Source organism: Lonchura striata, chromosome 6 (genome assembly GCF_046129695.1).
Source record: "Lonchura striata isolate bLonStr1 chromosome 6, bLonStr1.mat, whole genome shotgun sequence".
Classification (NCBI taxonomy): domain Eukaryota; kingdom Metazoa; phylum Chordata; class Aves; order Passeriformes; family Estrildidae; genus Lonchura; species Lonchura striata.
Genome location: NC_134608.1, coordinates 68,949,978 through 68,977,533, shown reverse-complemented (window position 1 = coordinate 68,977,533; position 27,556 = coordinate 68,949,978). Strand labels below are relative to the sequence as shown.

The window sequence follows — 27,556 nt, the reverse complement described above, 5'->3', positions numbered from 1 at the left end:
GGTGGCCAGCGCTGCAGAGCTGCTGCCTCAGGGCTCATTTCTGGCTGGGCTCTGAAAAGCCACTTCTGCTCCAGGACCCTGGCTGGGAAGCCATTGGCCCAGCACCTTGGGGACAAGATATTAACAACAAAACTCTTCATGCCAGCAGAGACAAGGCAGGGGCAGAGGAAAGGGGAGAGCCAGGCCCAGGTGACAGGGCTGCCATGGTGATGGCTGTGAGGTCACTGCCCTGCAGCAGCCTGGCTGCCCTCAGCAGACGTTCTGGCCAGAAGTGTTGTGAGGGCACCCAGCACATCCAAGAACCCACACAACAGGAATTCCATCCTTGGGGAGGGGATTTCACTGGGTCAGGTTGCACACACGCCCTGATTTTGGAGCATTCCTGGGATGGGAAATCCACTTCTCTGGAAAAACAGTTGCCGTTTTGTGCCACTCTCATCACTGTAAAATATTTCCTCCTTCTAACAAATTTAAATCCACTCTCATTCAGTTTAGAGATATTGACCATTGTTCTGTCACTGCTAGACTTGGGAGAAAATAACTTTGATAACTATTTTTCCATTTTCACAGATCCTGGGGAGGACCCAAATATCTCCCAAGATGGGGTTTGAAAGCTTCATCACATAACGAGCAGGTAGAGGCTGCAGGCTCTGGGTTCAGTTGTATGCAGACTGAGGACAGAACAGGAGTAGCCTGGGAAGGATTGAAGGGTGGTTCCACAGATCCTGGAGTTTCATTTCATTGTATAAAACAGCCAGAGAAAGAAATAATGGCACCAAAGGTGTAGAGTGCCCCTGCCCAATGAGGTGGGAATTCTACCCAGACACAGCATCTGGCGAGAGCGTGACTTAAAGAAGTTTCCACCCCTCCACGCTGTGGGGTGTGCCCTTGAAAGCCCGGGAAAAGACACTCCACCCTATCTGATCAAATGAGGAATGGCCCCAGAATGTTCTTCGTTTTCTCTACCCTTATTGGCTTAAATTGTGCTGCAATGTCCCCACTGTAGTTTTTTCCATTGATTGTCCTCCTCAATCCACCCCTTTGCAGTCTCCCACTCCTCTTAATATTGGACCTTGATCCTAAACTCCACCCCTACCCTGTAATATAAAAGTCTTGACCTTACCACCTCGTTTCTTGTGTATGTCCCTGGGAAAATGAAGAATCCTCAGTTTTCTAAACCAAGACCTGTCCTGTTGCCATTCTTTCTCTGTTGGTCATTGGTGCCTGCCTGAGGTCTGAGACTCTGGGGCCTGGGGCAGTTGTTGTGCCCTTTGCTGCGGCGGAACACAACAGTGCTTTCCTCCCTATGGAAAAAAGAACCGTCCTTATCTATGCAGAAATTGTGGGAATTGGGCTTCCAACTCCCGAATTCCCTATATCCAAGTGTTGCTTTCAGACAAAAGCTACCAGGAAAGAGAGGTCTGTCTGCCCTTGGCCCCTGGTGGCCGCCTTTCATCTGCCCCTCTAACGCTGGTGTTCCATGCTTTCCTTCCTATGGAAAGAACCATCCTCCTCCAAGTGTCCATGTCTAAAATTGGGATTCCACCTATAAAATTCCCTATATCCAAGGGTTGCTCCCAGACAAAATCTGCCAGTACCATCAAGCCTGGCTGGCCTTGGCCTCTGGTGGCTGCCCCTGCCACACTGGGGCTCGGTTTCTTCCTTCCCATGGAGATCACTGTGACACTGTGGGCACCTCATGGAACCAAGGGGATCATTGTGGCACCACGGGAGCCCATGGAACCAAGGGGCCATGGTGACACCATGGGGCTTCATGGACCCAGAGACCATTATGACTCTGTGGGGCCTGATGGAACCATGGAGACCATTCCGACCCTTCAGGGCCTGGTGTCACCAAGGGGATATTGTGACACCTCAGGGCCTCCTGGAAGCAAGGGACCATTTGGACACAGTGGGGCCCCATGGAAGTGAGGGAACATGGAACAGGTCTGGCTGGCTTGGCCTGCCAAGGGCCACCTGACGGGTCTGGCTGACCTTGAGATGTCAAGGGCTGGCTCTCATCAGCTCCTGGAGCAAAGGGTCTCCCTGCTTTCCTTGCTATGGAAAAGAACTGTCCCTCTCTTAACATTACCATTGTCAAAATTGGTACTCTCCATAAAAAATTTCCTATATGCAAGGTATCTTGCAGAAAAAAACCTGCCAGTTCTGGCTGGCCATGTCCTCTGGTGATCATCTCTCATCCAGCCGGGGAAACACTGGGGCTCTGTTCCTCTATTCCTATGGAAAAGAACGGGGTCTTCATGTCCAGGGACCATGGCCAAAATTAGAATTTGGCCTCCCACATTCTGTATATTCAAGGATTTCTCCCAGAAAAAAGTAGACAGGCCAGACAGCTCAGGCTGGTCCTATGCCCTGATAATTTTTTTAGACTATGAGCTGAATGTTTTCATTTGAAAACACCTTGGAGAGGGCCCAGAGATCTCCCAAGAGGGATTTTGAGGCCTCAGGCATATGACCACTACATATGGACAAAGGAGCTCTGTGCTCTGTGCTGCTGTGGTGGTTTTGCAACACAGAAGTGATGTCCTGAGAGAAGCTGCTAGCAGTTTCCTCCATGTCCAACAAAAACCAATCAGTAATTAGCTCTGAGAGCTGACAGTCTGTTAAAGCACTAAGGAAGCTGCAGACGCCTCTGTGCAGACACAAGTTAGAGATGAGAAAGCCTGGCTGGGTCTCTCTCCCTTCTGGCCCCACAGAGGTGCCGAGGCCGGCCCAGCCCCGTCTCGGCCGTGGGGCCGGGCGGCTCCTGCCGTGGGGCCGGGCCCCTTCCCAGGGAGCCGCCAGGCGCCATCGGCTGCCGGGCAGGGCAGGGGAGGCCGCGGGGCCGAGGCTGGGCCGTGGCTGCGGGTGCTGACATCTGGCCCTGCTGAGCCCTGCCCCGCCGCCAGCCCGGGCCCGGCCAGGATCCGCCGGGCCCCAGGAGCAGCCCCGGGCCGGGCCGGCTCGGCCAAGGCTCTGCCGCCCTTGGGCTTCGCCCGCAGCCGGCGGGCAGGGCAGGAGAAGCCATCGGCCCCGGCCGTGCTGCTGCTGGGCTCTGGCCTGGCTGCTGAGATCCTGGCCCTGCCCCAGCGCGGCCCAGCCTGACACAGCCCCAGCGCAGCCGCTGCAGGAACCTCCATGGCAAAACAGCTCCGGCCGCAAGCACCGAGCCCGGCCGGGCTCTCGGAACCATCTGCAGCCCCGGGAGATATTGACTCTGCCAGTGCTGCCATCCTCCCTCCTGTGAGAGAAAAGGACACAGGGCAGGCACACAGAGGAGCAGCATGGACACACAGAGGGCAGGGAAGGGGAAGTTGAGTCCCAGATGGGAGGGATGAGGAGATGCCTTGGTCTTGGGTCTGAAATCCTCTGCTAAAGCTGTGGAGAAAGATGTCATTGATATATCAGACTCTATGTTTCCCTATAAGGCATTGAAAACATGGAGAGATTACTTGTTTCAGCAAAGGCCTCCATGCTAAAGTAAGCAAATGTTGCAGTAGCTGTGATCCCATGAGAGGTTTGATCAGAGAAAGGGAGAACACTGATGAGACCCTGTGCCCTCAGGGAGAGAAGAAGACCTCTGTTCCCAGAGATGATTTCAGTAAGAGATGAAGAGAGCCTTTGCTCTTAAACAGCTCATCTCGAAATTAATACCCCATTAGCTGACAAGGGCCATAAGCACATCTGTGGGAAAAGATGGGAGGGAGTTCATGATTGCAGATTTCTCCAGGCAGCCGCTATTTGTGGAAATGAAAAGCCATGAGATAACTGTTTTCTTGTGGAGAAGTGTCCATAACATTAACAAGAGGAACTTCTCTGCCTAAGTGCAGTGAAGAAAGACTATTTTAGAGGTGGTAAACTGACTGAAAATTTTAGGTTTTGTCTCTTTACATTGTCAGGTTGTATGGAGAGAGGAAGTGTTCTGAAAATTTTGTTCTGATTCTTATTACTCTTTCTTTAGTTATTGTTAATACAATTTTATTTATACCCTTTTAAAGTTTTGAGCCGACTTTGCCTTTTTCCTAATCCTATCTCACAGCAGGAAATGAGTAAGTATATTCTAGTGAGTGCACTGGTAATTAGCCAGCAATGAACCCACCACACTAATTGAAGCATTGGCTGAGAAATCTAAAAATGATGAACCAAAACCACTACAGAAACTTCCTGACAAACTGCACAAGAGCAAAGAAAATTTAGGCAGACCCATGGTTTGTCAGGTCATACTTGATCCTAATGACCCCTGTTCTGCATTTGGAGCTGAGCCCTGGAACCTCAGGGCCTGAGAGGAGATTGCACAAACCTTTCCCGGAATCAAAGTCGAAGGAAAACCCCAAAGTGGTTGGAGTCTAAAGCATTAATGGGAACCACAAAGGTCCATCTATACCACAGGCTCTTCATGGAGTCCTTGGAGGAGAGAACTGAAGGCCAGGATGGCACAAAAACCTCTCAGAGACTGAAAATGGCACAAAGAACTCTCAATGTGGAAAGGAAAATCCAAAGTACCTTGCAAAAGTTAAGAATCTCAAAGTATTAATGAGCCCCACTGAGTGTAAGTACAAAGCTCTCAAGGGACTCATTAAAGCAGATAATTGGGGCCATGATTGCACAAACCTCTCACAGAGTCTGTAGCAAAAGGGGAACACCAAGAACCTTAAAAGAACTGAAGTACCTTGAAGCATTAATGAGCCCCAATGATTGTTGTTTCTGACAAAGCATCTCCAGGGACTAATTACAGCAGATAATTGGAGGCCATGATTTCACAAGGCTCTCAGAGACTCCAAGGCAAAAGCAAAAGCCAAAGTCCTTTGAAAAACCTGCAGTCCCTGGGAGCATGAAGGAGCCCCGAGAGCCATTCCTGACCAAGGCTCCCCAGGGACTCCTTCCAGCAGATCCTTGAGGCCACTGGGATGTGGGCATGGGGGGGATGCTGAGGGCAGGAGCAGGGGCTGACAGTGCCCAGCCTGGCTGGGGCTGTGCCAGGAGGCCCCAGGGCCTCAGGACAAGGTGTCTCCTCACAGCCCGTGGTGGCACAGACCCTGCTCTGCCCCAGGGCACCAAGACTTGGCTCCTCTTTGTCCCCACCTGGCATCAGTGCCTCCAGTTCTCTGATCTGCCTGGAGCCTGGGGACACTTTCTCAGTCATGTCCCTCAGTGGGACCCACTAAAAGTCTAAGATACTTTGGAATTGGATTCTGACTTGGAGTTCTGGAGAGGTTTCTGCAGCTCCCTCTCAGGGCCTGATGTTCAGGGCTGAGCACAAAGCCCCAGAGGGTCATTAAAGTCCTTGTGCTGTGTCTGTGCTGCTGAGCTGTGCTGGGCTCCTGGCACAGAGGGTGATCCTGGCAACCAAGCAGAGCTTCAAAAGCACATTTCTCTTGCTGAGCAGCTCTTCTCCCAGCCCAGCAGGGCTGGGGCACTGCCTGCAGCCAGCCCGGGCACAGCACAGAGGCACAGAGAGCTTCAATCAGTCAGGGCTGGGAAGGGGCTGAGAAGTGCCTGGGGCAGAATCACTGCCAGCCCTTGGCACAGGAACCTCTGGCTGCAGGACAATGCAGCTGCAGCTCCTGGAGAGATCTCCTAAAGCTGGAACATCCCAATGCCCACAGACCCTGTGAGTGCATTCTCTGCTCATCTCTGTGCAGAGCAGCCAGGGGTGCCCAGGGCTGTCCTGCAGAGCAGGGTCCTGCAGCCCAGGGCGCTGTGCTGGGCCAGGGACTCTGCTGCCTGCCATGGACAACTCTCAGCCGGCCCTGGAGCTGCTCCCAGTGCTGGGGGTCAAGATCTGGGGGAAAGGAGACAGCTGGTAAGTCTTGCAATGTTCTCCTTGTGTGGTGAGGATGCTGCATTGTTCAGGACTGTTCCCAGCATGGCATTTAACTCCAGAACTTTTCCAAATAGATTATACAGGGAGCATAGCAAGACAGGAACTGCATAAATGGGAAATTTCTGCTTTCTTATGTACTAATCTTTGTTGCCTGGATGGGGAATTCCCCATAGATATGCATCTCTCAGTTCATATTGATAAAAAGAAAATTTTTTTTTTCACATCTAAATAAACCAGGCAGTAACAGAATTCAGCACAGGGCCCCTTAGATGCAGCATCTTTGTGCTTTTTCCAGCCTGCTCAGGATTGCTCTGATGTTGCCATCAGAGCTTGCAGAGTTGAGCTGCTCCTAGGCAGTGCCTGAGCTGGGAGGGGTCTGCAGGGTAAAGCTGAGCCCCCAGGGCTTGGTTGGGCACAGGGAAGCAGCTGCTGGCAGGGACAGCTCCAGGCAGCAGAGCCCTGGGAAGGCAGTGGGGGGAAGATGCCCCTAAGCTGTGCTGGGATATTTAAAGTGCTGTCCACACCCAACTATTCCATAATTATTTTTCTTATAGATTCCCATGTGCAGCCACAGCAAATGTCCAACAGCAGCTCCATCAGCCACTTCCTCCTGCTGGCACTGGCAGACACGCGGCAGCTGCAGCTCCTGCACTTCTGCCTCTTCCTGGGCATCTCCCTGGCTGCCCTCCTGGGCAACGGCCTCATCATCAGCGCCGTAGCCTGCGGCCACCACCTGCACACGCCCATGTTCTTCTTCCTGCTCAACCTGGCCCTCAGCGACCTGGGCTCCATCTGCACCACTGTCCCCAAAGCCATGCACAATTCCCTCTGGGACACCAGGAACATCTCCTACTCAGGATGTGTTGCACAGGTCTTCTTTTCTGTTTTCTGTGTTGCAACTGAATATTTCCTCCTGACCATCATGTGCTACGACCGCTACGTGTCCATCTGCAAACCCCTGCACTACGGGACCCTCCTGGGCAGCAGAGCTTGTGCCCACATGGCAGCAGCTGCCTGGGCCAGTGCCTTCCTCACTGCTCTGCTGCTCACTGCCAATACATTTTCCCTGCCCCTGTGCCATGGCAATGCCCTGGGCCAGTTCTTCTGTGAAATCCCACAGATCCTCAAGCTCTCCTGCTCCAAATCTTATCTCAGGGAACTTGGGCTCATTGCTGTTACTGCTGGTTTCCTATCTGGATGTTTTGTATTCATTGTTTTCTCCTATGTGCAGATCTTCAGGGCTGTGCTGAGGATCCCCTCTGAGCAGGGACGGCACAAAGCCTTTTCCACCTGCCTCCCTCACCTGGCTGTGGTCTCCCTGTTTGTCAGCACTGCAGTGTTTGCCTACCTGAAGCCACCCACGATGTCTTCCCCATCCCTGGATGTGGCCCTGTCACTTCTATACTCAGTGTTTCCTCCAGCCCTGAACCCCGTCATCTACAGCTTGAGGAACCAGGAGCTCAAGGCTGTAGTGTGGACACTGATGACTGGATGCTTTCAGGAACATGAAACTGTAGACCAATTTCTGCAAATAACTTTGAATAAAAGTAATCCTGGATACTTCTTGTTGTTTTGGTCTTGGAGGTTCTTTTTCTTTGTTTTACAGTTTAATTTTGTCCACAAAGAAATGTTACTCCTTGTGCCATTTCTCATTTTTTTTTCCCTCCACCTTCCCAGTGGCCACAGACTGTGTCAGTGAGTAGCTGTGCTCTTGGCTGCTTTAAAGGAACTAAAGGATCTCCCAGCACAGTTTTCTGCAGAGATGCCCTTTTGTTGCCTTCTCTGGAGCTGCAGCAGCAACGTCTGTGTGCAGAGCTGGGGCAGATCAGTGCTGGCACAGCAGCTCTGCTCCTGCTGGCCACACCATTCCTGATCCAGGTCAGGAGCCATTGGCCTTCTTGGCCAACTGGGCACACTGCTGGCTCATGTCCAGCCTGCTGTCCATCAGTCCCTGCAGGTCCCTTTCTGCCTGGCTGCTGTCCAGCCCCTCTGTCCCCAGCCTGTACCGCTGCAGGGGTTGTTGTGGCCAAAGTGCAGGACCCGGCACTTGGACTTGTTAAACCTCACCTTGTTGGATTTGGGCCCTGGATCCAGCCTGTCCAGGGCCCTGTGCAGAGCCCTCCTAGCCTCCACCACATCAACACTGCCATTCAGCTTGGTGTCATCTGCAAAATGTCCTTGGTTCCATGGGCCCCTCAGAGTCACAATGTCAATTTGGTTACACCAGGCCCTGCACTGTCACACTGGTCTCCTTGGTTCCATGGGGCCCCAAAATGTGACAATGGACTCCTTGGTTCCATGGGGTTCACAGTGTCACAATGTTCTCATTGGTGCCGCAGTTTCACAGTGGCCCCTTGGTTCCATGGGGCCCCAGGGTGGCACAAAGGTCCCATGGTCACACGAGGTCCCACACTGTCACAATGCTCTCTGTGCTTCCACAAGTCCCCTCAGTGTCACAATGGACTCCTTGTTTCCACGAGGCCACACAGTGTCACAAGAGCCTTCCAGATTCCCTGAGGCCCCAGAGTGTCACAGTGGCCCCTTGGTTACACAAGGTCCTGCAGTGTCACAATGTCCCCTTGGTTCCAGGAGGCCCCGCAGTGTCAGAACAGCCCCTTGGTTCCCCTGGGCCCTGGACTCTCCCAATGCTCTCCTTGGTTTGGCAGTGTCACAGGGGTGAAACCCCTCGGTCACACGAGGCCCCGCAGTGTCACCATGACCTCTGTGGTTCCACCAGGACCCAGTGTCACGGGGACTCCCTGGTTCCATTTGGCCCCAGAGCACCACAATGGAGCCCTGGTTCTATGGGGCTGCACAGGGTCACCATGGTCCTCTTAGTTCCATGAGGCCCTGCACTGTCACAATGGCCTCAGAGTGTCCCAATCACCACAAAATGACAGAATCAAATAGGCTGGAAAAGACCTTTGGGATCATCAAGTCAAACCAATGCCCTAATACCGCCTTGTCACCCAGACCATGCCACTGAGTGCCACTGGAGAGGGACAGTGACTCTGCCACCTCCCCCCTGGCCTGCCCATTCCACTGCCCACTCACCCTTTCTGTGAAGAACTTCTTCCTGGTGTCCAGACTAAACCTCCCCTGGTGCAGCTGAAGGCTGTGTCTTCTTGTCCTGCCCTCCAGCAGATCCACACTCACACCCAGCTTGGTGTCATCTGCAAATTTGGGGATGGTGGGCTCAATCCCCTCACCCAGACCATCGGTGAAGATGTTAAACAGGGCTGGGCCCAACACAGATCCCTGGGGACAGCACCAGGGACTGGACACCAGCTGGGTGCAGCACCATCCCCACCCCTCTCTGAGCCCAGCCTCCAGCCAGCTCTTCCATCTCCCAGCCAGGAGGGAACCTGCCCAAGCCGTGGGCTGCAGCTTTTCCAGGCAATGCTGTCACAGACAGTGTCCAAGGCTCTGCTGAAGTCCAGATGGACACATCCACAGCCTTTCCCACACCCACAGGTGGGTCACCTGGTTATAAAAGGAGATCAGGTTGCTCAGGCAGGACCTGCCCCTCTTAAATCCATGCTGGCTGGCTCTGACCCCTCGGCCATCCTGTGGGTGCCCTGTGGTGACTCTCAAGGTGATCTGTTCCATAACCTTGCCGGGCACTGAGGTCAGGCTGACAGGCCTGGAGCTCCCCAGATCCTCCTTCCAGCCCTTCTTGGGGATGGGCTCACACTGGCACCTCCAGTGCTCTGGGACCTCCTTGGTGAGCCAGGACTGATGGTAAATGATGGGGAGCAGCTTGGGGAGCTCATCCACCAGCTCCCTCATCCCCCTAGGATGGATCCCATCTGATCCCATACATCTGTGAGCATCTGAGTGGCTCAGCAGGTCAGCAGCTGCTTCCTCCTGGATTACAGGGGCCTGTTCTGCTCCCTGTGCCCATCTACCAGCTCAGGAGAACTCTTGTCCTGAGGACAATCTCTCCATATATTGAAAATTGAGTCAAACAAGGTGTTAAGTACCTCAGCCTTTCCCTTATCTTTAGTTACTCTATCTTCCACTGCATCCAATAAAGAGTAGAGGTTCTCCTTATACCATGTTTTGCTATTAATCATAGACACGTTTGTTATTATTTTTCACAGAAGTGGCCAGGTTAATCTTTAATTGAAATTTCACCTCTTTCCTTTTCTATTTCTGCATGATGTAACAACATCCTTAAACACTTGCTAAGTTGTCTGACCTTCTGTCCAAAGTTAATGCTCTCTCTGCTTTCCCCTGAGTTCCCACAAAAGCTCCATGGGCAGTCAGGACAGTGAATTTCCTCACCATCTCATCTTTTGCCTCACTGGGACAGGCTGCTCCATCCTCCTTAGGATTGCTTTCTCAAAATGTGTCCATCGTTCCTGAACCCCTTTGTTTTTAAGGGCTCTTTCCCTTAAAAAAATTCAGTACCTGATTTTGTACTCCCCAAACCTGCATCCTAAATAGGCCAAAGTCTGCCCTTCCTAACTCCAGTGTGGAAGTTTTGTTGCTGCCCCTCCTTCTTTCACAGATCATTGAAAACTTGATTATTTCATGGTCCCTGTGCCCTAGGCAGCCTTCGAACCCCACATCTGCCACCAGCCCTTATCTGTGTGTGAACAGCAGGAGACAGAGCTTTCCTTGGGAGTGGAGTGTTACCAAAAATTGGGTAAAACAGAAAACTGCTTAACACCAGTGCAGCATTAAGAAGCAGCATTCTTTATTCAGCCGGATGCATGGGGGATAGCTCCTCCCAAAGCCGAGCATGCTGAGTACAGGAAAGTTTCTGTTCATTCTGTGTATTTTGCACACATATTCATTGATTGTGCTGGACTAAACACACATCTGATAATAATTTCCCCAGAATCATTAACATATTTCCCCTCCCCTTTACCCATGTGTTCTTCTGTCCTGGGGGTCTCTCTGGTGGTCCCTGGTGGTCGTGGACTCCAATGTTCCTATGGGCCTGGCTGAGCTGGCAGGACACAGAGGCTGGTGAACTCCAGTTCCTCTTCTCACACAATGGGCATTGTGTAGTTTCCATAGGAATGGGGTTTGGAGAACAAGCTCCAGGTGTTAGCTCACCTGGTGGAGACAATTTATCATCTGGTAACAAGAGGTCACAGAGTGGGCTATGACATCACAGAGTGGGTTATGTGAGGTCATTGAGAAGCTACAACATCATAGACTGTCCCTGTAACATCAGAGCTGGCTGTGATATCACAGGGCAGAAGTCTGACATCACAGAGCAGGCGATGAAATCACAGAGCTGTCTGTGACATCAGAGGCCATCTGTGTGAAATTAGAGAATGGGCTGTGACATCTCAGAGCAAGCTGTGACATCACAGAGGGGCTGTGTGACATCCCAGAGGGGCTGTGTGACATCCCAGAGGGGCTGTGTGACATCCCAGGAGGGCTCTGTGAGGTCACTGGGTTGGTCACTCCGCCCCAGGTCCCCCTCACAGTTTCTCCTAACAAGTCCAATGCTGTTCATGCCCAGCAGGGTCCCTGTCCCCCAGTATCCCCCCGGTCCCCCTGGAGCCACAGCCTCCACCAAAGGATGTTCCACAGGATCCACCCCAGAGCCTGACATGGGGAAAAGGGGCCAGGGCTGTGTGACCAGGACATCAAGGATGTGGATTATCCAGGTCCCTGTGGCCTGGGTTGGGTTCCCCTGGGCAGGAAAGATGCCTGGCAGCTGGAGCAGGGTTAGGGAAGGGCCTCCAAGGTGAGGCTGGAGCCCTTGGGCTGTGAGAAGAGGCTGAGGGAGCTGGGCTTGTCCAGCCCAGAGCAGGGAAGTCTGAGGGGCTCCTCATCCCAGCCTGGCAGTGCCAGCGAGGAGGGGATGGAGAGCACAGAGCCAGGCTCTTCACCAGGGGGCCTGGTGGGAGACAGAAGCCAATGGGTGGAAGGGGAAAGAGGGGAGATCAGCCAGGCCAGGAGGAGATGAAATGAGTCAGGTGGGTTTCAGCATTTCCTCAACACCAAAAGCAGCCTGACCTCCCTTCTCCATCCACCACTGACAGCTTTACAAATCAGGAATTGTTTGAGCTGTTTTGGCCCCACTCCAGGACCATCATCCTGTTACAAGGACTTAATTGTGGTTATAACTATCACAGAACCACATATCTCTAGAAGTAATTTTAGTATGGAACTCACCTGTGGATGGTGGACTCATCAGACACTGCCCTGGGTGTTGCACATAGCTCAGGGAAGAGTGTATTGTTATTATATTGTGTCCTGTTCATCTGTGGTCTGTTGGCCATGAAGAGAAACCTATTTGTGCCTCTCAATCTCACCAATTCCTGACCCACAATGGACACAAACCAGAAGAATTGTGGTTCCAACTCCAGTGGTGGCACTTGGAGCTCCCTCCATCCCCAGAGCAGGGCTCCATTGTCCAAGAAAGTCCATAGCAATGCAGGGATGAAGGAAACAGGACAGGCTGTGGGATCAGAGGCAGGGCATGGCCAGGGATTTGGGGTGGTTGTGAGCCCAGGGCAGGACCCGGCCCTTGGCCTTGGTGAACCTCATCCCATTGTCCTGGGCCCATGGCTCCAGCCTGTCCAGATCCCTCTGCAGAGCTTCCTGCCCTCCAGCACAGCCACACTCCCACCCAGCCTGGGCTCACCTGGAACTGCCTGAGGGTGCCCTCAATGGCCTCGTCCAGATCAGCAATAAAGAGATTTCACTGACCTGGCCCCAGTCCTGAGCCCTGGGGACACCCTTGGATGTGACTCCATTCCTCAGCTGCTCTGAGTGCCAGGGCTTGGATGGGGGAATTGGTAGGTATGGGGTAGGGACAAAGTATGATTGATTGTGAGCTATGAAGGGTCTTGATTTTCATGTCTATTCCAACTGCATGCGAAGTTTGATTCAGTGTCATCTGGACATTGAACATATCAATAAATTAACAGAAAAAAACCCCAACTAAACAGGACCTACAAAATATTTTTTCACTGTCTTTTTAAATATAATGTATTCACTTTGAATAGGCTTCTGAAACTTGTCTAATCAACCACAAAAAATTTCAAAACTTAAATTATTCCTTGAGGCTTGGCTTGTTAAGGTGTTCTGAATGTTAATGAGCCCTGGAGCACTGAATTCCTGAACTGAAGAGCTGAAGGCTGAAGAAGCCTCTGGAGCAGTAAAATTCAGCAGCAGCCTCCAAGTTGCTGAGGATGTCAGCAGCCCCCACTGAGGCCATCCCTGCCCAGAGGCCCTGGAGGAATGGGCAGACAAGGAGAGCATCCCTGGGTTTGGGGCAGCAGAACTCGGAGGCACCAGCGGCTCCAGCTGGGAAATGGAGTGTGGGATGGGGCTGTGAAAGCCCTGCCTGGGCTGTGCCAAGCAGGACACACAAGCCCTGACCCCCATCCACTAAAAAACTCTCTCAAGGTGACATTTAAAAGGAATGACAATTATTTCTGTCCTCTGAGTTGGATGGACTGGAGCAATACTATCAAGAGATACTCAGGAGCTCTAAACAACAAAACAGCCTTTACTGGGAAATTTAGAAAAATCAGAGAAACTTTGGCAAATGTTTTAATATGGCATTCAATCAACAAAAAAAACTTCTCAAGGCATTAACTTGGCCCATTCAACTTCACAAACTCTAAGCCTGTTCAATTTTAAGATAATCAAAATTTGCAAGAGTACAGAAATAGAAGAAGTAGACACAGAGAGAAAAATAATACTTAGAGAAGCACACACAGAGCTACCAACTACTGGATTCCAGCAATGTTCAGCTGGAAATTCCAAGAGGAGGTAGGGTCAAGATGTGTGCTTGCCTTGTGGTCAGCCTTAAATACCCCTTGGTCTTCCTGAGCCCTTCCCCCAGGTGGGACTTGGGGCCATTTGGTCACTCAGGAGCTGGGCTGGGGCTCCAGAGGTGGCTGTGGAGCATTGCCTGTGCTGTGCCAGGGACTGGCAGACACTGCTGGGCTGGGATAGAGGCTCTGGGGGGATTGGGGTTCCAGGGCAGGGCAGTGCTGGGGTTCCAGGGCAGGGCAAGGCTGGACCTGCCCCTTCCTCCCCCACACTGAAATGTTTCCAGCCAGCAATCTCCTCCAGTCTGTCACAACAGTCAACATTGGTGGTGAAATCCCAATATGGCCATTGACACCTGCAGGAGAAGGACAGTTGTTTTCTATAGGAAGGAAAGCCCCAAGCCCCAGTGAGAAGAGACCCTGCAGGTGCCAAGCTGTCAGGCAGCCCCTGGAGGTCAAACCAGCCAGACCTGTTCCATGTTCCCTTGGATCCTTGGGACCCCACAGTGTCCCAGTGGTCTCCGTGGTTCCCAGGCCCCACAATGTCAAGTGACTCCTCTATTCCATGAGGCCCAAAATGTCACGATGGACCTTTGGACCCTGGGGGTTTGCGATGTCACAATGGTCTCCTTTGGCTCCACAGTGTCACAATGGAACACTGATGACACGAGGCCCTGCAGTGTCACAATGGACCTTTGGTTCCCTGCAGCCCTGCAGTGCCACAAAGGCCTCTTGGTTTCACGAGGCCCCACAGTGTCACAATGGTCCTCTTGGTTCTGTGGGGACCCCCCATAGTCACAATGTTCTCACTGGTGCCATGAGGCCTCACAGTGTCACAATGCTTTGCTTATTCTGTAGGGCCTCATAGTGTCCCAAAGGTCTCCATGATCCCATGAGTCCCCTCAGTGTCACAATGATCTCCTTGGTTCCATGGTGCCCCACAGTGTCACAATGGCCCCTTGGTTCCATGAGGCTGTGAAGTCTCTTAATGGTGTCTCCATGATTCCATGAGGCCTTGCAATGTCACAACGGGTCTTTGGCTCCCTGGGTCTCGCCGTGTCACAATGGTCCCTTGGTCCCATGACACCCCAAAGAGTCATAATGGTCTCCACAGTTCCATGAGGCCCCACAGTGTCACAGTGGACCCTTGGTTTTATGGGGCCTCTCAGTGTCACAATGATCCCGACATTCCATGGAGCCCCACAGTGTCACAATGGTCCCTTGGTCCCAGAGGCCCCACAGTGTCACAATGGTCCCTTGGTTCCATGGAACCCCACAGTGTCACAATGGTCCCTTGGTCTCACAGGCCCCACAGCGTCACAATGGTCCCTTGGTTCCATGGAGCCCCACAGTGTCACAATGGTCCCTTGGTCTCGCAGGCCCCACAGTGTGACAATGGTCCCTTGGTTCCATGGTTCCTGTGCTGGTGCATTCCCCCCTCCCCTTCTCAGGCAGCCCTGCCAGATGAGAAATGCTCGCTGGCCTCGGCCTTGGCCAGCAGCCCCTGGGCTCAGCTCCTCTGGAGCTCAGCACAAACACGCTCTGCTCCAGGCACTGCTGCTGCCCAGCCAGCTCCTGGCTGCTTTAGGAGCAGCCCTGGGAACTGTTTGTGTTCCCTCAGTGGCACAACATCCCTGTTCTCACCCTGCCAAAGAAAGCTGCTGATGCCAAGTGCGGCCAGGATGAAACAAGGCTGGGACTGCAGCCCCTCTCTTGGGGCCCTACAAACAGCGCTCCAAAAGGAGCCCTTGGAGCTCTCCTGGGCCAGCGACTCCCTCTGAGTGGGGCCTCTCCGAGCCGGGAACTCTCCCGTTTGCTGCACTGGGGATCCCCAACAACGAGGGAGCCTGGGCGATCCCCCCACTCCTCCAGGCTCAACCCTTCCCTGCTGGGGAGATGCCAAAGCATCCCCAGGAGCATTTCCCTGCCCTCAGGGGAATTTCTCACAGGTGCCTCGCACTGACTCTCTGTGTCTGTGTGCACACAGGAGTGCCTGTGCTGGGGAAATGTGGCAGAAATGCTGCTCCCTGAGGGGTCTGACTGCCTTGGATAGCAGAGCCAGTCAGGCCTGTAGGTAAGGCTAAATCACAAGGTCTAAGCTAAGTGGAACGCTGCTAAGAGTTTTTCTTTTGCTAAGTTCATATGTTTAATATAAGTTATATGTTAAATTAAATATTGTTAAATGTTATTCCTGTTTTAAATTGCATAGTTATAGATTATAAGTTAGGTTAAATACTGTTAAGCTCTGTTCTTTTGCTAAATTGTTAAGTTTAATGTAGAAATCAAGGTAAAGGTACAAGGTAATTCCTATTAGGTTTTAGGTCTGTTAAGGTTTTGGGCCATATTCCTTTTATCCTTGCCCTCATTTTTTTTGTGTCACACACACAGGGGCAGTTCTCAATTAATTTCTGGTTTGATTGCCTGGATTTTGTTTGGTTTTGTTGTTGCTTTGTTTCCTTGCTGTGCCTGAAGTGCCCAGTCAGGAGCAGAGTGAATCTTGCCAAGGAACTTTGTGCTGCTGTCACTTTAATATTAAATCTGGTTTTTGCTGGGGATTTTTTCAGCGCTCTCAAGCCCTCGTTGGTCACAGGGTGAAGGAGCCCTGGCCCAGGCTCTGGCCCTGGGGGACACGGGGACGCTGCCGGGGGGTCCCTGTCCCCCTGTCCCAACCCCCATGGCTCCAGCCCCCGTCCCCATGTCAGGCTCTGGGGTCGATCCTGTGGAACATTCTCTGGGGGAGGCAGCGGCACCGGGGGCGGGGGGACTTGGGGGGACAGGGGACCCCGCTGTGCATGAGCAGCGTTGGACTTCTCTGGGGGAACTGGGAGGGGGCTAGGGCAGAGTGACCTCCCCAGTGACCTCACACAGCCTCTCAGATGTCACACAGCCATCTCTGTGATGTCACACAGCCCAGTCTGTAATGTCATACAGGCCCTGTGATGCTGGGCAGTTCCGGCGCCATCCCAGCAGTGGCCTCTCCCTCCTGCCCCGTTCCTCAGCTGGTGCCGCCCTTGGGGCACTGGGCCTTGTCTTCCTCTTCTCCCTGGGCATCCCCTGCCGCCTGCCCACCCAGGTTGTCCTGGGGAGCTGCTGCCCCTGAGCCAGGGGCTCTGCTCTGCTGCCTTGGGCACCCCGGGGTTCCCAAAGCACCCCACGGCCAGGCTGGACCCAGAATGTCACAATGTCCCCTTGGTTCCATCAGGCCCCGCAGTGTCACAGTGCTCCCTGTGCTCCCTGAGGCCCCACATCACCCAGCCCAGGCCATTGCTGTGGTTCCAGTCCCTCCCAGTATGATCCCAGTGATTCCCAGTCTCTCTCAGTATATCCCACTTGATCCCAGCATGCTCCCAGTCACACCCACTTCCTCCCAGTTGCTTCCAGCATAATTCCAGTTGCCCAGAACCACTTCTAGCCACCCTCAGTGCAGTACCAGTTGCTCCCAGGATATCCCAGTTGCACCGACCATGGTCCAAACTGCCCTCAGAATGTTCCTGGTCACTCCCAGTATGATCCCAGTCCCCCTCAGTGTTGTTCCAGTTCCACCCAGTATGTTCCCAGTTGCACCTAGTCACCCCTAGTACAGTCCCGCTCACTGCCAGTATGACCTCAGTGGCCCCCATTACAGACACAGTCACTCACAGTTGCCCTCACTTGCCCCCAAAATGGTCCCAGCTGTTCCCAGTGTTGTCCCCTCCAGTATGGTGCCAGACACTTCCAGTATATTCCAATTGCCCCCAGCATGCTCGATCCCAGTCACCCCAGAGTCCCCAGTATGGTTCCAGTTGCCCCCAGGATGACCTCACTCATTCCCAGTATATCCCAGTTACCTCCAGCAGGCCCCCAAGCCCCCTCCCAGCACCACAAATGGCCCCAAGAGCCACAACAGCCTTTCTCAGTCCAACCAGGAGTCCCTAAAACCCCTCCCAGCCCTCCATGGAGCTGAGTGGGAGAGGTTGGTGGACAGGAACATCCTCAGCAAGGGTCAGCTAGGACACTTCAGCAGCAATTTGGGCATATTGTGGGGAACACTTGGACTGGGCAGACCCAGGCCAGGGACTAGGACAGACAGCCGGAATTCATGGAGAACAGATGAGGTCAGATGGACCCATTCTGCTGGAACAACTACAAGAGCATGGCCATGTCCCTTGGCTTGGATGGTCCCAGAACAACCAAATCCTCCCCTTAACCTCAAATTCACATTCAAATCCCAGTAAAATGATTCAGCTTTAGATCTCTTTACTTGATTTCTTTATTTTTACCCCAATTCTAGCTGTTCTGATGGGATAAACAAGGAGATTATTCAGGTGGGAAAAGATCTCCATGATCATCCATTATTGCTTGATGCCACCAGAAGAAAAAGTGACACAGCAGGTAAGAATTTCTTGGGCTTTAAAGTCAAAGAAACAGCTCTTCCCAATTAATTTTCAATGTTGATCAGAGTCCCGATGGATTTTCCTGGTCTGTGTTCATCCAGGTGTCTATGGGCATCCAGGAGGATTTGAAGACCACTTTCCAGGTGTCTTCTCATCAGGGATCACAAGGAATGTGGGTCACCAGGGCTCTGACCAACATGGGTCTTCTAAAGGGGGATGGAGGTGGAGCAGCACACGAAGCTCTTCCTGAAGTCGGGGCACTCACAGGGCTTCCCTTACCTGTGCCTAAGTTGGTGTCGAGTCAAGTGAAAGCTCCTGGAGAAGCTCTTCCCACACTGGAGACACTCAAAAGGCTGGTGTGGATGTGCCGGTGCCTGACAAGGTGGGAGTTTTGCTTGAAGCCCTTCCTGCAGTCGGGGCAGCGGAAAGGCCTCTCCCCTTTGTGAATCCTCTGGTGCTTGCAGAGATCAGAGCTCCACCTAAACCTCTTCTGACACTCGGGACACTCATAGGGCCTCTCCCCAGTGTGGATGCGTTGGTGGATGATGAGTTCTGAGCTCCAGCCGAAGCCCTTCTCACAATCCCCACACTTGTAGGGCCATTCCCCGGTGTGGATCATCTGGTGGCGGATCAGGTGGGATTTCCGCCTGAAGCTCTTCCCACACTCCGAGCACTTGTACGGCTTCTCCCCATCATGAAGCTGCTCATGGACCACCAGCTCTGAGCTCTGGCTGAAGCTCTGCCCACCTTCCTGACACTGGGTGTGTCTTTCCTCCTCAGATGACCCTGGGCTGGTTTTGCAGCCCCTCCTCCTGTGGGATGTCTGGGGCTTTTCCTCCCCGTTGGGTTCCTGTGATGTGGAGCCAGTCAAAATGGCCTCTTCCATGAGGTTCTGCTGCAGGGATTTGTCCTTCCTGGTCTCCATCTGCAGCTCCTGCTCTGGGGGAGGAAGGACAAGGAGAGGATGGGATTTGCCAGAGGGAAGGGCAGGGAGATCCCCCGAGTGCGTCCCTTGCAGGAGGGCACCAGTAGCGGGGCTGTCCTGCAGCTGGGGGCCAGGCTGGGCTGGGAGATGGAACAGGAGAGAGGGGGAAAGGGGCACTGACTTCCTCCTCACCTGCCTGGGCATCCCAGGGCATCTTCCTCTTCCTCGCAGCCTCCTCCTCCATCTGGAAGATATTTGGAGATGGGAAATCTTGTTTTGAAAGGAAAACAAGGGATGAGCACAGTGAGTTTTGTACTGGTTTGAAGGTAAACCAGTGGGAGAGTCTAAGCCAGAATGACAATTTAATAGGAAAATTAAGATCAAAGCTATGATACAGAAAGACTGGTTTAAACTCACAGAGTCAGAATATAGCTTGACACCCTGATAATCAGGATGGTGGTAGCAGGATGATGAAATGGTGGCTGCAGTCCGGCTGGAGTGATGAACATGATTCTGTTAAAGCAGTGATCCTGTAGAAGGGTCTGGTCTTCCTCTGAAGGTCCAGTGGTGCTTATGGAGCTCTTCTCCTCTGGGAATGCAGCAGAAAAAGTGGTTGTGGTGTTGCAAGGGTGAGATTATATCCAGGCAGGAATGCTTGGTTCCTCCCCCTGGGCGGAGCATCCCACAATGGGATGATGTAATTTTATCAGTCCTGCAGTGACACTCAATGGCCCATTAAGAGAAGATGGCCCTGGAGGGCGTTATCAGGGCTGAGCCATGGAAGAGATAAAGAACACTGCCCCACCTGTTGATAACAGTTTATGGAGATGGGGACTGAAAACACTTTTGGTTACATCTGACATTGTAACCGGAAACAGTGAGGCAATCCCTGCTCGGGGTGGGGGGTGAACACCACCCCCCTTACCCAAACTGGCTCCGGTGTAAAACCCCCACCCTGGGAAGGCCACGCACACAGGGGACAATGCCACACTTGCCCTGCTCCAGGGGAGATCTCTGTCCCTGTCACTCCCTTGCTCTCTCCCCTTTTCTCTTTCTTTCCATCTCTCTCTCTACCTCACATTTACTGGTCAATAAAATCCACTTTGGATTTGGTCTCCTTAGCAGCTTAATTGTGGCAGAGGCATCTCTCCAACAATTTTGTTAACCAGATTGTGACATTATTTTGGCACAGTGAGTTCAGGGCACTGTTGTCTGACCCCAAGTGTGTTTGACAACAGCATGGTTCCCTCCTCTGAGGAGGTTTTGCCTCTTTCTGGAGGAACTCTTGGAAATTTTGATGCAGCCTCCTCTGAGAGACTTATGGAAGAACTTATGAGGAAAATGGCTCTTGTGGGTGGCCAGTGTAGAGAAAATATTTTGTTTTCCTTCTTTGAAAAGTCTGTTAAAATCACTGGAAGAAAGGGATAAAATCATACCAGCAAGACTGGCAGGGATCATTCACCACGCAGTGAGGAACAAAAGGTTACTAAAGTCCCACAAGAAGCCCTGCTAAGGTAGCTAAATGCCAAATAACTCCTGAATACACAGGCTTTGGGGCTTTACCAAATGTGAGAATCATTTTCTCTTGCTACCTGTCTCCTTTGTGACAGCTACACTGAGCTTTCCCTCCCATTTAATAACCTGTATTGGGCTAAATGTCCACTTTTATCACAACCTGCCAGCAGCTGAGCTGGAGTTGTGCCGGAAGTGGTGAAATTTGAAATTGCCACAGAATTGCTTGTATTGTCAGTTTATTAATATTTGGGATTTGTTTGCATTTTCATCACAAGTGACTTGTGGGAAGAGCAAATATTCCTCAAGGTATTTTCTGTAGGGTTAAGTTTGATTTCTGGCAAGTTTGTTTAACCTGGTCCCCAGGGGATGCTCGAGGGGTCTCTGTGCCTCTCACCCTGAGGGATGCTTGGGAGGGGCTTGGATGGGTTGTCCCTTTCCCTGTCACTCCAGGCCATTCCCCAGGGGAGTCCTAGGCCCTGTTACCCCAGGGCATTCCCTGAGGGGTTGTCCCCATCTCTTTCACCCCAGGCTATTCCACAGGGGCTGTCCCTGTCCCTATCCCTGTTACCCCAGGCCATTCCTGAGGAGGTGTCTCTCTCCCGGTCACCCCAAGCCATTCCCCAGGGGGGTCTCCATTGTTCTCACCCTCTCACCCCTGTGCCAGGGGAGTGCTCGGGGGAGACTCTGTCCCTCTCAGCCAAGATGTGCTTGGGCGTTGAAACAGGGTATTTTACAGGTTAAATTTAACAGGGTAGAAATCCATTTGGATTTAGGTGAAATGTGCTGTTTTGAAGTATTAGCAGCTTGCTAACATAGGTAAAATGTGCTGTTTAGTCTGCTAGCTCTGCTGCTGAAACGCAGATAGAAAATCAATCCCCACAAATCCTGTAAGGAGTTGTATGGACGGTATGTTTATTGCAGCGCTGGACGCATGTGGGGATCGTTCCCCTTCAAAGGACATCAGCACCCTGTGTAAGAGACGGTCCCAAGTTCCCCTCATTTTTGCCTCATGTTTGCCGCAATGGCAGAGACTGAGATGCTGGAGACCCTGATTGGAGTTCCAGCTTGGAGAGATGGATGATTATTTTTGCAGGTGTATTTGCTGTACCACCACAGACCACTGCTTCAAGCAGGGCCTGGCAAGGACCTGGCAAGGAGTGGCTTGTTCTACGCGCTCACACTGGCTTCATGATACCTGCTCAACCCACGGATTTTCCCACCTCTTGGCCAAATGAACTTTGGGGTAATTCTGATGATCTCCCACGGAAGACCCCTCATCTCTCTCGTGACCACTGTGACAGACAGAGATCGAAGCCCCTCCCAAGGACTGAGACTGAGACCCCCACCACAGGGAGGAAGGCTGGCCTGATCAATGTGAGATGTTTCCCAGGTGTGGTTGATGGACTAAGAAGACAATGTCTCTCTTTCACAGCTGAAAACATGACCTGTTTCTCCTCGGTGGCTTCAATGGACTTATTCTTCATTCTACCTGTTCCCCCTCAATTACTTCAATAGACTTTCATTTTCTTTTGCCTGTTTCCCCCCCTTAGACAGAGGACCATGAAAGACCCCTGAGATTACCAAGATTTTGAGATTCTCCCCGACACAAGAAAATGGATTGTCATTGTCTGGACCAGAGAGGATTTTGTCTGCCTTGGTACCTATAATCCCCTTTCCCCTCCTTTTCTTTCTATCCTTTCTTTCCTTTCTGTTCCCTCTATTGCATTTGCTGTTGGCACTCTATAATAAAGGTGCATTTGTTGTGATTAAAGTGATGGTCCCCTGCTGTTTGCCTTTTTGCACTTTGGGGATTGGTAAATGAAACATCATGACACCCTGGTCCTCCAAACAGATCTTGACACTCCCTCACGGGATTGGGACCTGCGGGCAGGGTCCCTTCCTACCCCAATAGTTCTGGGATTCTGTCAGGGACTCGCTTCCCTTTCCTTCTTCCCTCTGCTTCCAGCTGTGAATGTGCCAGAAAATGCCCAGCAAATCCACCTTTGCTGTGTGCTCTGGGAGCTCACACAGCTGATGCACCTTGTCCCCTGCCCTGCACAGCTCCTTGGGAGGCACGGCAGGAGCAGCACCCTGAGAGCCTCGGGAATGCCCCTCTGGGATCCATGGCACACACTCCCAGGGGCTGGAATTCCTGTTCCCAGACAGGAAAAGATGTTCCCAGACAGGAAAAGATGTTCCTGCCCTTGAAGGCAAAGCTCTTAACAAGGACCCAAAAGCCAAGTGGAGCAAGATCCTACAGTGACATTTCACTGCCAGCCTTCATAACTTCACCCATGGTTGTTGTAGCTCATGGACTGGGAATTAAATCAGGGCAGGGCCTTTGGTAAGAGCTGCCCTGGGTCAAGTGAGACACTGAGAGAGAAACAGAGCAGGTGAAGGAAGGCAGGAGAGAAAGGAGGACACAAACACAATCAGCTGAGAAGGTAGCACTCTGAAAACAGAAATGCCATGGACTGAAAATGAATGGGATGAAAAGAAATAATTTTGTAGCTTGTATTTCCAATCAAAACACAATTTCCTCACTTTTTCACCAACCTCCTCCTGGTGTCATTCAGCAGGGCTGTCAGAAAGTTCTTCATTCTGAGCGGATGCTCCAGGCTGCAGCCACAGGAAACAGGGAATGGGGATTTTCCTGCTCCTGGGGAGTTTGACATCCTCAGCTGAGGAGAGAAGGAGGCAGCAGGAGAAAAGGACAGCTGGGCTTCACCCTTCCACAAGAAAGAGGAGGGGAAAAATCTCTCATCATGTTTGCAGCTGCTCCCACAGGGATGTGAGGGCTGATCCCAGAGCCCCAAGGGTCACATTCAGGGCAGCCCTCAGGGAATGCTCACCTGGTATTGGGGGGCTGCATGGGAGCACCTGGATCTTGGAGCACCCAACTGCCCCCATGTTTGGATGTGCCTGAGGAGGGCTGGGACAATGCCAGGGACATCCTGCAGTGACATCCCCCTGTGTGTGCTCAGTCCCAACCCTGACCCTGATCCTGGTCTCAATCTCACTCCATGGTTAGACACACTCAGAGTTCCGTATTTAATCTCAGCCCAGTGCCAAACTTATCTAGGCCCAGACCCAATCCCAGCCTCAGCCCTAAAGCCAATCCCACATTTTGCCTTAACCCGAATCTCAGCTCTAATCCAAATCTCAGCCCCAACTCCAACCCCAGACCCAATTCCAGCCCTTTCCTAAATCCTCAGCCCCAAACCAAATCCCAGGTTCAGCCCTTCTGGGGGTTTGTGGGGGGCTCTGTCCTTCTGACCCTGATGATGTTTGGGTGGGGTCACACCAGGGCTGAGAGGGACAGAGACCCCCCGGCCTCCCCAAGGATGAGAAGGTCGGAGAGCCCCCCCAGCCCCGAGCACCCTCAGCGGTGAGAGGGACACAGAGCCACTGGTCCCCAGCCCTGCACAAACTTTCCCTGAGGTCAGAGGGATGAAGACCCCCTGAGCATCCCCCAGGGTGAGGGGACAGAGACCCCTTGAATATCCCCTGGGAACCAGACAAAATAAACTTGCAGAAATCAAACATAACGCTGCATAAAGTACTTTGATGAATATTTGATTTTCTCACAAGTCACTTGTGATGGAAATGCAAACAAATCCCAAACATGAATAAACCAAGAATAGAAGCGATTCTGTGGCAATTCCAAGTTTCATCAGTTCCCATGCAGCTCCAGCTCAGCTGCTAGCAGGTTCCAATAAAAGAAAAGTGAAAATTTGGCCCAATACAGATTATTAAAAGGAAGGGACTGCGCTGTGTAGCTATGACAAAGGTGACAGGGACGAAGGAGATATTGATTCTCATATTTGGACAAAACCTCCAAACCTGTGAATTTGGGAGTTATTCAGGAATTTAGTGAGAGCTGGGCTTCTTGTAGGACTTATCAGTCTTGCTGGTATCATTTGTTACCTTTCTTTCAGTGATTTTAACAAACTTTGCAGGAAAAGACAAGAAAATATTATCTTTACACTGGCCACCCACAAGAGCCATTGTCTTCATAAGTTCTTCCATAAGTTGCTCAGAGAAAGGTGCATCCAAGTTTCCAAGAGATCCTCCAGAAAGAGGCAAAACCCCCTCAGAGGAGGGAACCATGCTGTTGTCAAACACACTTGGGGTCAGACAACAGTGCCCTGAACTCACTGTGCCAAAATAATGTCACAATCTGGTTAACAAAATTGTTGGAGAGATGCCTCTGCCACAATTAAGCTGCTAAGGAGACCAAATCCAAAGTGGATTTTATTGACCAGTAAATGTGAGGTAGAGAGAGAGATGGAAAGAAAGAGAAAAGGGGGGAGAGCAAGGGAGTGACAGGGACAGAGATCTCCCCTGGAGCAGGGCAAGTGTGGCATTGTCCCCTGTGTGTGTGGCCTTCCCAGGGTGGGGGTTTTACACCGGAGCCAGTTTGGGTAAGGGGGGTGGTGTTCACCCCCCACCCCGAGCAGGGATTGCCTCACTGTTTCCGGTTACAGTGTCAGATGTAACCAAAAGTGTTTTCAGTCCCCATCTCCATAAACTGTTATCAACAGGTGGGGCAGTGTTCTTTATCTCTTCCATGGCTCAGCCCTGATAACGCCCTCCAGGGGCCATCTTCTCTTAATGGGCCATTGAGTGTCACTGCAGCACTGATAAAATTACATCATCCCATTGTGGGATGCTCCGCCCAGGGGGAGGAACCAAGCATTCCTGCCTGGATATAATCTCACCCTTGCAACACCACAACCACTTTTTCTGCTGCATTCCCAGAGGAGAAGAGCTCCATAAGCACCACTGGACCTTCAGAGGAAGACCAGACCCTTCTACAGGATCACTGCTTTAACAGAATCATGTTCATCACTCCAGCCGGACTGCAGCCACCATTTCATCATCCTGCTACCACCATCCTGATTATCAGGGTGTCAAGCTATATTCTGACTCTGTGAGTTTAAACCAGTCTTTCTGTATCATAGCTTTGATCTTAATTTTCCTATTAAATTGTCATTCTGGCTTAGACTCTCCCACTGGTTTACCTTCAAACCAGTACAAAACTCACTGTGCTCATCCCTTGTTTTCCTTTCAAAACAAGATTTCCCATCTCCAAATATCTTCCAGATGGAGGAGGAGGCTGCGAGGAAGAGGAAGATGCCCTGGGATGCCCAGGCAGGTGAGGAGGAAGTCAGTGCCCCTTTCCCCCTCTCTCCTGTTCCATCTCCCAGCCCAGCCTGGCCCCCAGCTGCAGGACAGCCCCGCTACTGGTGCCCTCCTGCAAGGGACGCACTCGGGGGATCTCCCTGCCCTTCCCTCTGGCAAATCCCATCCTCTCCTTGTCCTTCCTCCCCCAGAGCAGGAGCTGCAGATGGAGACCAGGAAGGACAAATCCCTGCAGCAGAACCTCATGGAAGAGGCCATTTTGACTGGCTCCACATCACAGGAACCCAACGGGGAGGAAAAGCCCCAGACATCCCACAGGAGGAGGGGCTGCAAAACCAGCCCAGGGTCATCTGAGGAGGAAAGACACACCCAGTGTCAGGAAGGTGGGCAGAGCTTCAGCCAGAGCTCAGAGCTGGTGGTCCATGAGCAGCTTCATGATGGGGAGAAGCCGTACAAGTGCTCGGAGTGTGGGAAGAGCTTCAGGCGGAAATCCCACCTGATCCGCCACCAGATGATCCACACCGGGGAATGGCCCTACAAGTGTGGGGATTGTGAGAAGGGCTTCGGCTGGAGCTCAGAACTCATCATCCACCAACGCATCCACACTGGGGAGAGGCCCTATGAGTGTCCCGAGTGTCAGAAGAGGTTTAGGTGGAGCTCTGATCTCTGCAAGCACCAGAGGATTCACAAAGGGGAGAGGCCTTTCCGCTGCCCCGACTGCAGGAAGGGCTTCAAGCAAAACTCCCACCTTGTCAGGCACCGGCACATCCACACCAGCCTTTTGAGTGTCTCCAGTGTGGGAAGAGCTTCTCCAGGAGCTTTCACTTGACTCGACACCAACTTAGGCACAGGTAAGGGAAGCCCTGTGAGTGCCCCGACTTCAGGAAGAGCTTCGTGTGCTGCTCCACCTCCATCCCCCTTTAGAAGACCCATGTTGGTCAGAGCCCTGGTGACCCACATTCCTTGTGATCCCTGATGAGAAGACACCTGGAAAGTGGTCTTCAAATCCTCCTGGATGCCCATAGACACCTGGATGAACACAGACCAGGAAAATCCATCGGGACTCTGATCAACATTGAAAATTAATTGGGAAGAGCTGTTTCTTTGACTTTAAAGCCCAAGAAATTCTTACCTGCTGTGTCACTTTTTCTTCTGGTGGCATCAAGCAATAATGGATGATCATGGAGATCTTTTCCCACCTGAATAATCTCCTTGTTTATCCCATCAGAACAGCTAGAATTGGGGTAAAAATAAAGAAATCAAGTAAAGAGATCTAAAGCTGAATCATTTTACTGGGATTTGAATGTGAATTTGAGGTTAAGGGGAGGATTTGGTTGTTCTGGGACCATCCAAGCCAAGGGACATGGCCATGCTCTTGTAGTTGTTCCAGCAGAATGGGTCCATCTGACCTCATCTGTTCTCCATGAATTCCGGCTGTCTGTCCTAGTCCCTGGCCTGGGTCTGCCCAGTCCAAGTGTTCCCCACAATATGCCCAAATTGCTGCTGAAGTGTCCTAGCTGACCCTTGCTGAGGATGTTCCTGTCCACCAACCTCTCCCACTCAGCTCCATGGAGGGCTGGGAGGGGTTTTAGGGACTCCTGGTTGGACTGAGAAAGGCTGTTGTGGCTCTTGGGGCCATTTGTGGTGCTGGGAGGGGGCTTGGGGGCCTGCTGGAGGTAACTGGGATATACTGGGAATGAGTGAGGTCATCCTGGGGGCAACTGGAACCATACTGGGGACTCTGGGGTGACTGGGATCGAGCATGCTGGGGGCAATTGGAATATACTGGAAGTGTCTGGCACCATACTGGAGGGGACAACACTGGGAACAGCTGGGACCATTTTGGGGGCAAGTGAGGGCAACTGTGAGTGACTGTGTCTGTAATGGGGGCCACTGAGGTCATACTGGCAGTGAGCGGGACTGTACTAGGGGTGACTAGGTGCAACTGGGAACATACTGGGTGGAACTGGAACAACACTGAGGGGGACTGGGATCATACTGGGAGTGACCAGGAACATTCTGA

General features: G+C 52.1%; 2 protein-coding genes across 2 annotated transcripts in view; both read left to right on the top strand.

The window, feature by feature from the left end:
• LOC144246561 (uncharacterized) overlaps positions 1 to 27,556 on the top strand; it is a 1,050,450-nt gene that overhangs the window by 242,868 nt on the left and 780,026 nt on the right. Inside the window, exons 5-6 of the mRNA XM_077784471.1 lie at positions 15,040 to 15,048; positions 25,917 to 26,168. Of these exons, the coding sequence (XP_077640597.1) occupies positions 15,040 to 15,048; positions 25,917 to 26,168 (261 nt within the window). The remainder of the gene's footprint in view (positions 1 to 15,039; positions 15,049 to 25,916; positions 26,169 to 27,556) is intronic.
• LOC144246445 (olfactory receptor 14C36-like) lies at positions 6,393 to 7,527 on the top strand. The gene is made up of 2 exons (XM_077783838.1): positions 6,393 to 7,371; positions 7,502 to 7,527. Exons 1-2 carry the CDS (start codon positions 6,402 to 6,404, stop codon positions 7,525 to 7,527), a joined length of 996 nt encoding a protein of 331 aa, XP_077639964.1. The 5' UTR covers positions 6,393 to 6,401.

Bases quoted from the DNA above. Each gene is read 5' to 3' on its own strand.
- LOC144246445 (XM_077783838.1), top strand. From the start codon at position 6,402: ATGTCCAACAGCAGCTCCATCAGCCACTTCCTCCTGCTGGCACTGGCA. The intron at 7,372-7,501 runs GTAATCCTGGAT...CCACCTTCCCAG, and splicing joins GCAAATAACTTTGAATAAAA to TGGCCACAGACTGTGTCAGT.